This window comes from Rhinopithecus bieti, unplaced genomic scaffold, assembly GCF_001698545.2.
Source record: "Rhinopithecus bieti isolate Rb0 unplaced genomic scaffold, ASM169854v2 scaffold_11273, whole genome shotgun sequence".
Classification (NCBI taxonomy): domain Eukaryota; kingdom Metazoa; phylum Chordata; class Mammalia; order Primates; family Cercopithecidae; genus Rhinopithecus; species Rhinopithecus bieti.
Window position 1 is genome coordinate 1,132,049 of NW_016806694.1, and position 10,825 is coordinate 1,142,873.

The following is a 10,825-nucleotide window of genomic DNA, read 5'->3' on the forward strand; positions in this document are numbered from 1 at the left end:
AAAAAAAAAAAAAAAAAAAAGAAGAATACGGTATTAAAAAAAAAAATCAGTGTCATGTGATTTGTATCAAATTGTTCTTGGCAAAAGCATGAATTAAAAAGCTAGTTACCCACCTTATAAAGCAGCCTTATGAGGTGCTCTGTTATGCCGAAAGGCTGACTCACTTTCCTGGGTGTAATGCTCTCATTTCATAATAGAGAAAACATCAACTGTAATATTTATTCAATAGCTACAGTGTTGCTCATGTAGCAATACTTCTTACTTCCCTAAAAAAATTCCTGAATTCCACAGAAGGCTTGTTTATTATTGCAAGACTTTGTCTGGCTTAATTAATCTAACATGAATAGTAAGTACAACGAAGAACTCAGGATTTTCCTTTTTGGAAAGTCAGCTTTAATGAAACAACTGTAAATAATAGGTTGGTTACCTGTCCTCTAATTTTCAAAAGTTCAGCTTAAACTAAATTTTATGTAAAGATATGTCTATATTTAATATAAACCTTCACTCATTTGGTCTACTTAGGTAGTATATAAAATGCAAGTTAATGAATACACACAACCAAAGAAGAGGCTTAGGCTATAAGAAAACTTACAAGTGGTTTGATTATCTGAAGCCACTCATTAAGGTACTCAGCGAGACCTAATGCATCTGGGATGTTGTCCCCTTCGGAAACAAATTTCAGCAAAACTGCCATTTGGATTTCTTTAGAACAGCTACAAGAAATAAAAATAAGAATCAGTATTTTTTCACAGGTACAAGAGCTGATTCTAGTGTGTCTGTTTTCACAGCTACGATAACCTGCCTGGTTTGGGTAAGGAAAAGACGCCACATTATAAGATAACTTACCATCTCCCTTTGCCCTACATCAAGTTTTCTACTTGTGAGAGCAGGCCTCTGTAACACCCACTGGGGAACATGCATGATCATGCCTCACCCCATGGCTGCATGAAAAAGCAGCCTTTGTGTCCTTGGCTACAGCAGATAAGGTATGTTCTGATCTACTCCCCAAACCTACTTCAGAAGACAGTAATTTTCAGAAGCGCCACAGCAGAGACTGAAAGAAGGTAACACCTGTGACTGTCTAAAGCAGTGAGGGAAACTGTGGAAGAGAATGGAATCATTAAAGGAAAGAAAAGTTCCTACTTCTTCCAGAAACGGTGAGTGATTATTATGTGTTAAGCATTATCTGCAAATGTTATGACAACCCCTCTAATAATCCTGAGGAAGCTCTAATTAGCTCCATTTTATAAAAGAATCAGTTTGGAATAACGGGAACAAGGACAGACACCAGCATTCAGATTCTAGCTCTTCAACCTACCAGTTATATTGGGCAAGTTACCTTAACCAGTGGTGTTCCTCATCTATAAAAGGGGGATAATGGAACCTACTTCACAGGTTGTTGTGAGGTTGAAAGGAGGTAGTGGAGGCAAAATGCTTAGAACAGTGACCACACAGTAAATATGACAGAAGTATTAGCTACTCTTACGAGGTAACAGGTTTAAAGATACTGAATACAGGCCGGGCGCGCTGGCTCATGCCTGTAATTCCAGCATTTTGGGAGGCCAAGGCGGGCAGATCCCCTGAGGTCAGGAGTTCAAGACCAGCCTGGCCAACATGGTGAAACCCCGTCTCTACTAAAAATATAAAAATTAGCCAGGCGTGGTGGCGTGCACCTGTAGCTACTCAGGAGGCTGAGGCAGGAGAACTGCGTGAGACACAAGACTCTGTCTCAAAAAAACAAAAACAAAACAACAAAAAAAATTGAATACGTAGTTAACATGCCCAAAGTTCTATATCTAGTAAGTGGCAGAGACGGGACATGAACTTAGTTCTCTCTAACTCCAAAGCATAGTCTCCTATCACACTATAAACACCTCAAGCTAGTGATGAGATGGAGATATACCAATGCAAAAAGTTTCCTGCTTGCCAATAAACGCAAAAATTATTCCTAACACCCTAAAACCAAGAACTGTGAGAAAAATGCCAAAACTTGAAAGCACGAGACTGACAAAGAGAGCTACGGAAGTAAAAGCGAGCAGAGTTCTAAGGAAGGGATGGAAGACACTGAGGAGACTCTGATGTGTACGTTCGGAAGTCGCAGGTGATGCCAGGCTAACTTACCACAGTATCTGTCTCTAAAAACTACAAAGTAGAAATTGTTAGCCCCACTCACACTAGCCCAGTACTTGGTTCTCAAATACCTGAGGGGCTCTCAATCTTTGTATGGAACCACCATGAGCTCTGATGGCTCAGAAAATTCCAGTTCCTAAATGCCTCTGCTGTGACGGCCTTAGGCAAGGCGCTCGCCTGGAGAAGGCTGGCGCCCAGGCTGTGCCTGCATTTTCACGGCTCTAACTTGGGAAGTGCAGGGGTGTGCTCTTCACTTATCTCGCCTCTTACTCATTTGTAACACACTGTGGGATAATCATTTCAATGTTACCCCCTGGTCTTCTGTTAAAAAGAAAGGCAGAGGATGACTATTTTATTACTTTTTTATTTGGAACTATTTTATTCTGGTTGATACAACTGAGTATTTTAAGTATTGTTTCTTTAGGGTAAAATCTGCATTTCCCGAATGTCTGATGCTGAGTAGGTCTAACTTTTATAGCATTTTCTGTTTATCACTGCTAACTTTGTGGGCAAGCTTACAGCTATCCAGAAGCTGCTCTTTGCCTGGCCTCAGTTTCACGCTATACCCATGGCTTAGAATTCAGAAAAAGACCCAAGGAGACAGACCCCTGGAGTCTAATGAGCACCACCCCTGCCCTCTGATTCTCTGCCCTGTATTTCAAGTTGCGTCAGCCTCCCTGTCATCTTAACTCATTTCCTCCACTCAGCAAGACCACTGTGCTCTGCTTGGGTTCCGCTCCCTGTGCTGCAGTCCAGAAAGTATCTCCAAGCAGAAAGCTGGGCAACTGTAGACTTAAAATTTGCCTTCTCTTAGGGATGACAGCTGTGTGCTGCCTGTAGTCCAATGTCTAGAAAACAGTTGTTTCATAAATTCTGTCAGGTTCCAGTGTTTTTTACGGCAGGAGGGCGAGTCTGCTATCAGTTACTCTGTCATGGTCAGAAGCAAAAGTTGAGGAGGACTGATTTGTAAAGTATAGAAGAGGTGGGAGTGCAGTGGGAGTGCAGATGGGCAACTTCCTTGTCTAGAAGACAGAACAGGCAAGGCTGCAGACAGGAGGTGAAGGGTGAGTTGACTCTTAGAAAGAAGGTAGGTGTGGCGGTGGCTCAAGCCTGTAATCCCAGCACTTTGGGAGGCCGAGGCGGGTGGATCACGAGATCAGAAGATCGAGACCATCCTGGCTAACACATTGAAACCCCGTCTCTGCTAAAAATACAAAAAAAAACTAGCCAGGTGTGGTGGCGGCGCCTGTAGTCCCAGCTACTCAGGAGGCTGAGGCCGGAGAATGGCGTGAACCTGGAAGGCGGAGGTTGCAGTGAGCCGAGATCACACTACTGCACTCCAGCCTGGGTGACAGAGCGAGACTCTCTCAAAAAAATAAAAAAAATAAATAAAAAATAGAAAGGAGGTAAGTGTTTGTGAGGGGGACAAGAGAGGAACAGGGAACAAAAACACAAGGGAAATGAGGAAATACTGAGATGAGTGAAAATGAAAACACAACATGTCAAATCATAGGGCATGCAGTGAACGCAGTGCTAAGAGGAAATGTACAGCTGTAAACACATTCAGTAAAAAAGAAAAAAATGTTTAAATCAATAACCTAAGTTTACACCTGGGGAAAGAGAAAAAAGAGCAAACCAAATCCAAAGCTAGCAGAAGAAAATAAAGATTAGATTAGAGAGAAATAATAGAGAATAACAGAATAATAGAGAATAGGAAAACAATAATCCGCAAAATCAAAACTGGTTCTTCAAAGAAAAACAAAACTGACAACTCTTTAGCTAGCCTGACTAAGGAAAAAAAAAGGAAAGACTCAAATTATTAAAGTAAGAAATGAAAATGGGAACATCAACACCAATTTTACAGAAATAAAGTTGGGAGTTATTATTTACAGGTACAGATTTTTAAATCTAATATGATGGCAAAGTTCTAGAAGTAGACAGTGCTGATGGACGCAGATGCTGAGTTACTTAACGGCACTTGATTGTACACTTAAATATAGTTAACATGTATGATAAATGTATGTAAATTTTGCAGGATGTGTATTTTACCACAATTTAAAAAAGTGTGCCTGTAGAGCTTGCAAAGAATAAGTATCAGAATCCCTAAAAAGTTACACAAAATAAAGCATTAAATATGGCTTTTTAGAAACCACTTCTTCTATAACCAAGTTTAAATCTTTTCCCTAAATGCAAGAACTCTAAAATAGTACCAGTTTTATAAATACGTTTTCAAAGTTTCAGTAAGTAATCCAATACATTCCCTGACTTAATTTCATTGTTTTTTTCTTTGCTTGTTTGTTTGAGACGGAGTCTTACTCTGTCACCCAGACTAGAGTGCAGTGGCACGATCTCGGCTCACTGCATTACTTTCATTTTTAAGTAAAGTGGGAAACAAATGAACAGGCAAACAAACTCACCTTTCATCATAGAGCGTTTTTGTGATACCTCCTCCTGGAATGCGGATACAAAACTCGGAATCATCTATTTCAGGAATGCACCGACTTTTTTCCATTTCTTGCCAGTTAAGGCTCTTTATTTTATTTTGAACACTTCTTTGCATGGAAGGTGTAAGCAGGTACCGGAAGGGAGTACTAGAAATAATCATATAGTTAACTTTTTAAAAACTCACAAATGCAAATTCTAAGGCAAACATCGGTTTTTTAGCTAAAATTCTCTTGGTCTCCATATTTTCTGCTGCACAGGCAAAACACAAGTTTCAGCAGACTTAAGTAAAAAATATTGCTGATTTGCTACTTACTTACTTACTTACTTGGGAGACAATATAAAAAGACAGAAACACTTAGGCAAGCCCATTGCAAAAATTTCCCACAGCATTGCTTCCTTCTGCCATGAAGCCCGTAATGTCTTTTGTGAAAGTTCTAGAAATTAGCTCATTTTGCTTGGCTTATTGGTATTTTTTCATCCTGATTTTATAGGTGTATAAGTGATAAAAGTTATGATCTACACCATCTAAAAAGGTTACAGTGAGCCAAGATTGCGCCACTGCACTCGGTGACAGAGCGAGACTCCATCCCAAAAATAATAAAAAAGAAATGATCTAAAAGCTACATCTTGGGTCTGGGTGTGGTGGCTCACGCCTGTAATTCCAGCACTTTGGGAGGCAAATCACCTGAGGTCAGGAGTTCGAGACCAACCTGGCCAATATAGTGAAACCCCGTCTCTACTAAACATACAAAAAATGAGCCAGGCGTGGTGGCACGTGCCTGTAGTCCCAGGTACTCGGGAGGCTGAGGCAGGAGAATCGCTTGAACCCAGGAGGTGGAGCTTGCAGTGAGCCAAGATCGCGCCACTGCACTCCAGCCTGGACAACTGAGGGAGACTCCGTCTCAAAAAAAATAAAAGAAAAAAAAAAAAAAGGCTACATCTTAGGGATGGGCGCGGTGGCTCATGCCTGTAATCCCAGCATTTTGGGAGACCCAGGCAGGTGAATTCAAGGTTCAGAAGTTCGAGACCAGCCTGGCCAACATGGTGAAGGCTAGCCTCTACTAAAATTATAAAAATTAGTCTGGCGTGGTGGCAGGCACCTGTAATCCCAACTACTCAGGAGGCTGAGGCAGGAGAATCGCTTGAATCCAGGAGGTGGAGGTTGCAGTGAGGTGAGATCGCGCCACTGCACTCCTGCCTGGGTGACAGGACAAGACTCCATCTCAAAAATAAAAAGCTACATCTTGGAGTATAAGAGTATTCTATATGATATGTTATCAACTTTATGTGATAATGATAGCTTATAGTTCTATTTCTGAGATACTTTGTCTTACATTTAAGAACTCACTCTGACATGCCAGGGAGCTACACTTTAGGCAAGTGGATTTCTGCAAATACAAATGGTTGCATGTGGCCAGGTGCGGGGGGCTCACGCATGCAATCCCAATACTTTGGGAGGCTGAGGCAGGCAGACTGCTTGAGCCCAGGAATTCGAGACCAGCCTGGGCAACATAGCGAGACCCTGTCTCTACAAAAAGTAAATGTTTTTAAAAAAATGATTGCGTATATGGAAATAAAATATTAATCTTTCAAAAGTCATCAACCAATAAATCTTGAGTACCTTTTCTGCTCATTCTCTTAAATTAGCTGAGCTGTGATGTTGCCATGCATGTGACAGTAAACACTAAAAACATGGTTCCCAAACTCTCCCTCTCTCCACGATGTTTTCCCATGCCCCAACTCTACTAAGCTCACAGGAACTGAAAAGATCTGCCTAACTGTACTCCCTCCCATCTCCTGACCTTCTCCTACCCCCCTCTTTCTAAACTCCAGTGAGAAGAGGTAAGGATCTACGTGGCTTTTAAAGTTCATTTTAACCTTTTAATAGAGAAATTATCATAGTATAAACCATACCAAAAATAACTTTCCAGAGGCAGGAACATACCTGCGAAGCTGCAGGTCATTGCGCTGATATGAATGGCTGCTCGAAAGAACAATGACTCTGGCACAGCCGCTGGTTTTCACCCAGGAAAGCAGTTTTTCACAGAATGGCTTTGATTTATACTTTGCACACCATTGAGAGAATAAAATCTAAAAGTTAGTCTTAGAGCATACCAACATTCTATATACTATCTCATCAACTTTATGCAATAACGATATATAATTTATATATACTGAAATTACTTTCAGATCCACTTACTGTGCTTAAACCGAAAGTGAATGATAAACAGCAATGAATTACCTAATGCATCTTTATAATTAAGAAACCAATGGCTGTGCATGGTGGCTCACGCCTGCAGTCCCAGCCCTTTGGGAGGCAGGCGGATCACCTGAGGTCAAGAGTTCAAGAACAGCCTGGCCAACATGACAAAACCCCATCTCTATGAAAAATACAAAAATTAGCTGGGCATGGTGGCAGGCACCTGTAATCCCAGCTACTCAGGAGGCTGAGACAGGAGAATCACTCGAACCTGGGAGGTGAAGGCTGCAGTGAGCCGAGATTGTGCCGTTGCACTCCAGCCTGGGCAACCGAGTGAGACTCTCTCTCAAAAAAAAAAAAAAAAAAGAAAATCAATCAATGAGTCATGAGGAATCCAGATTTCAAAAGTATTCTATTGTAATGGACAAAGAAAACTTCCCAGTTCTCTACTTAAGTAATCTATTGTTACCTAATAACCAATACATGGCCATCTGTGAAGGGTTCTTGCCAGAAATTTGTGACCCAAATCTGGTCACATGGAAACAATCAGATGAATGGAGAACGCTCCACATCTGGCCCCGATTCCTCAAAGAGGTCCATATTGTAAAGAAAGAAAGCGGGGCAGGCCAGTTTTACTATGAAGGATAACAACTAAAAAGATGTAACAATCAAACACAGCCTGTGAACCATGAATAGATCCAGAATTGAAGGATATTTTGGGAACAGCTATGGAAATCTGAGTATGTTGGATGATACTCCTGAATAAATTCACTAAAACGCTGGTTTTCTTGGGGGTGGTAATGGTGTCCTTGTTCTTGAAAGATGTGTGCGGAAGTATGTAGGGGTGACACATGATGATGTTGCTAGCCTACTTCTGGATTGTTTCGAAGAAGGAAACTGTGTGTACACACCTAGCGAGAGATCAAGCAGGTATGGCAAGACGTTCACAGCTGGTAAATCTGGAATGTGGGTTATAAAATTTCAGGGGGAGCCCACTTTATGAAAATTTTTCAAAGACTGCTCATAAAATAACCATTCAATAAAATTTAAAACGCAGGTAAGAAATGCAGGGTAACTTTTAAGATAAGAAGGTAGTCTAGTATAGCGGTTACGAGAGGCAGGCTCTGGGCCAGGCATGGTGGCTCGCTCCTATAATCCCAACACTTTGGGCGGCCGAGGTGGGCAGATCACCTGAAGTCAAGAGTTCGAGACCAGCCTGGCCAACATGGTGAAACCCTATCTTTACTAAAAATGCAAAAATTAGCCAGGTGCAGTGACACATGCTTGTAATCCCAGCTGCTCGGGAGGCTGAGGCAGGAGAATCATTTGAATCATTTGAAGGCAGAGGTTGCAGTGAGCTGAGATCACGCCGTTGCATTTGCTGAAGCATGAACTGCTTGAGCTCAGGAGTTCAAGACCAGCCTGGGCAAGATGGTGAAACCCCACCTCTACAAAAAATACAAAAATTAGCCGGGTGTGGTGGTGCACGCCTGTAATCCCAGCTACTCGGGAGGCTGAGGTTGGAGAATGGCTTGAGCCTGGGAGGCAGAGGTTGCAGTGAGCCAAGATCACGCCGCTGCACTCCAGCCTGGGTGACAAAGCAAGAGAGACCCTGTTTCAAGGGGGAAAAAAAAAGGAAGAAAGGATTGTTTAAGAGGGCCTTTCTGATGAGGAAACATTTAAGAAAACACTAAAGGAGGCAAACCATTTGAGTCTCCAAGAAAATGAATTCTGGCAGAGAAATGAGTGGAAAGACTGAGGATGAGGTTAATGTCTTAACAACACAGGAAAGCCAGTGTGGCTGCAGGTCTGGCTCCGCAGAGCAGCAGTCTGGCAGAGCTCCCTGTGAGCGTGACTCTTGTTCTGCTGGCTATTTGCCATAAGGGGCTCCTGAGAACTCGGAACGTGAGTAGTGACTGAGGAACTGAATTTTAAATTTAATTTGATGAATTAAACTGTAAATAGTTACATGTGGCTAGTGGCTACTGTATTAGCACAGGTATAGAGCCTCATAGGCCACACAGTAAGGGCTGTGAATTTGAAACCATCCCCAAAGAGTTAAAGAAACCAATGAATAACAGAAATGCTTGAGTTTGGGCTGGGCGTGGCTCACACCTGTAATCCCAGCATTCGAAAGGCCAAGGCGGGTGGATCACCTGAGGCCAGGAGTTGGAGACCAGCCTGGCCAACATGGCAAAACCCTGTCTCTACTAAAAATACAAAAATGAACCAGTATGGTGGCGTGTGCCTGTAGTCCCAGAGGCTGAGGCGGGAGGATCACTTGAACCCAGGATGGCGGAGGCTGCAGTGAGTTGAGATCACATCAGTGCACTTAAGCCTGGGCAACAGAGGAGACTGTCTCAAAAAAAAAAAAAAAAAAAAAAAAAAAAATTATTGAGTTTGCAGGGTAGCAGATAAGAAACTACTTGCTAAAATACTGAAACTTCCTTTCCTTATGGGATAAAAGAACCAGCTGAAATTGGTTGGAACCAATATGGCCAAGTTGAATCTGCAGAGAACAAGCTTGCTGGTGTCGCAAGCTGACTCTCCATTGCCACATTTCATACTCACTCCCCTGAACTAGCACATGGGCCCTATGAGTTAGCATGAAAAGATAACTGTGCATGCCCAAGGACTTACCAGATCTACCCTTTCCTTCCATCGCTCACCTACAAATCTCAGAATCCACCCTCTGAACCTTTTCTAATAAGAACACTGCCTTGAAGCCAGCATAGGGAGGCAGATTTGAGCTCACCTCCCGTCTCCTTGGGAGTCAATCTGCAATATAAAGCCTTTCTTTTCTCAAAAACCTGCTGTCACAGTGCATTAGGAAGCAAGCCCCTTCTCCTGGATCACAATTTTGAGTGAGAGGAAAAGCTACTGCAGGGTTTTGAAGAGAGCAGTGATGTGGTGTAGGTTTAGAGGATCGTCAGTGCTGCTGTTTGCGAGAGGTAGATTGGGCAAGAGTAGAGTCGGGCATGAAGATGACAGTGGTTTGGACTCAGTGGTAGCAGTGGAGAAGGAAAGAAGTCGGATTCAGACTATTTTATGACATATATATAATTTGATAGTTTATATGTAGATGCCACCAGCTGAAATGTAATACAAATGGAATAAACCTCTAATATTAATATGCTTACATTTTTTCACCAGTTACCCGAACTGAAAATACGTGACACTCAAAATAAAAGTCCTACTTCCTTTCTATATAATCATGAAAAGACAGTAACACATCTGAAATATTGTAAGATTATTGCTCTATAGAATCAGATCTTCTTAACTGTACATACGTTAAAACAGTAATTTTGAATCTTAATTCCTAATGTTACTTATTTTCTCATTACACTTTAATAAACAAAAGGCAAACTACGACATACTAACCTTAATAAAATGGATCTTAACTGAAGAGCCACCAGCTTTCTTGAAGGCAATGAATATACTATAAAAACAAGAAGAAAATGAAATCATATGATAGTGAAGTTATGCAAGTTGAAATCATTATGATAAAAAACAAAAATTGAATTATAATACCTTTTGCCTTTAAATATTTTCAATAATTAAAATATGGAACATATATGTCATCTGGTTAAAATAAGACCTTTTAGAAGCACCTTAACATGAGCCAGTGGGCTTTATTCTATGGAACAGATTCATTTCTGAAACGTTAACTCTAAGAAAGTATCAAAAATTATTTTTTCTGACTTTAACTGTAAAACCAGAGAAGTATTCCCCTGAAAATTTCTGGTATTCTGACAACTAAAATCATCCTTAAGAAAACTGAACTTTTTGGCTTTTGATATTCTTCCCTCTTGTCTCCAGAGAACAGCAACACTCATTGGGATTAACAGAAGAAACAGTACAAGGTAGGATTATGTTAGCCATGTAATAAAATCCTGAAATAGGTACATGTGTGTTCCTTAGAACCTTTTTTTTTTTTTTTTTTGAGATGGAGTCTCGCTCTGTGGCCCAGGCTGGAGTGCAGTGGCCGGATCTCAGCTCACTGCAAGCTCCGCTTCCCGGGTTCCCGCCATTCTCCCGCCTCAGCCTCCC

General features: G+C 41.5%; 1 protein-coding gene across 2 annotated transcripts; it reads right to left on the bottom strand.

Annotated features, from left to right (window-relative positions):
- Positions 1-18: 18 nt before the first annotated feature.
- LOC108533097 (proteasome assembly chaperone 2-like) lies at positions 19-10,258 on the bottom strand. 2 transcript variants are annotated; one of them, XM_017877490.1, is made up of 4 exons: positions 10,157-10,258; positions 6,521-6,639; positions 4,548-4,721; positions 19-713 (listed from the first exon to the last, which is right to left on the bottom strand). In XM_017877490.1, the coding sequence occupies exons 1-4, from the start codon at positions 10,241-10,243 to the stop codon at positions 572-574; spliced, it is 522 nt and encodes a 173-aa protein (XP_017732979.1). In that variant the 5' UTR covers positions 10,244-10,258; the 3' UTR covers positions 19-571. The 2 variants fall into 2 exon arrangements, with proteins under 2 accessions (XP_017732979.1, XP_017732980.1); XM_017877491.1 differs by lacking the exon at positions 10,157-10,258 and adding an exon at positions 8,891-8,908 and having other exon boundaries at positions 28-713.
- Positions 10,259-10,825: the final 567 nt, after the last annotated feature.

Bases quoted from the DNA above. Each gene is read 5' to 3' on its own strand.
- LOC108533097 (XM_017877490.1), bottom strand. From the start codon at position 10,243: ATGATTTCATTTTCTTCTTGTTTTTATAGTATATTCATTGCCTTCAAG. The intron at 6,640-10,156 runs GTTAGTATGTCG...TGGTGTGCAAAG, and splicing joins TTAAGATCCATTTTATTAAG to TATAAATCAAAGCCATTCTG. The intron at 714-4,547 runs GTGAGTTTGTTT...TATTTCTTGTAG, and splicing joins AAAACGCTCTATGATGAAAG to CTGTTCTAAAGAAATCCAAA.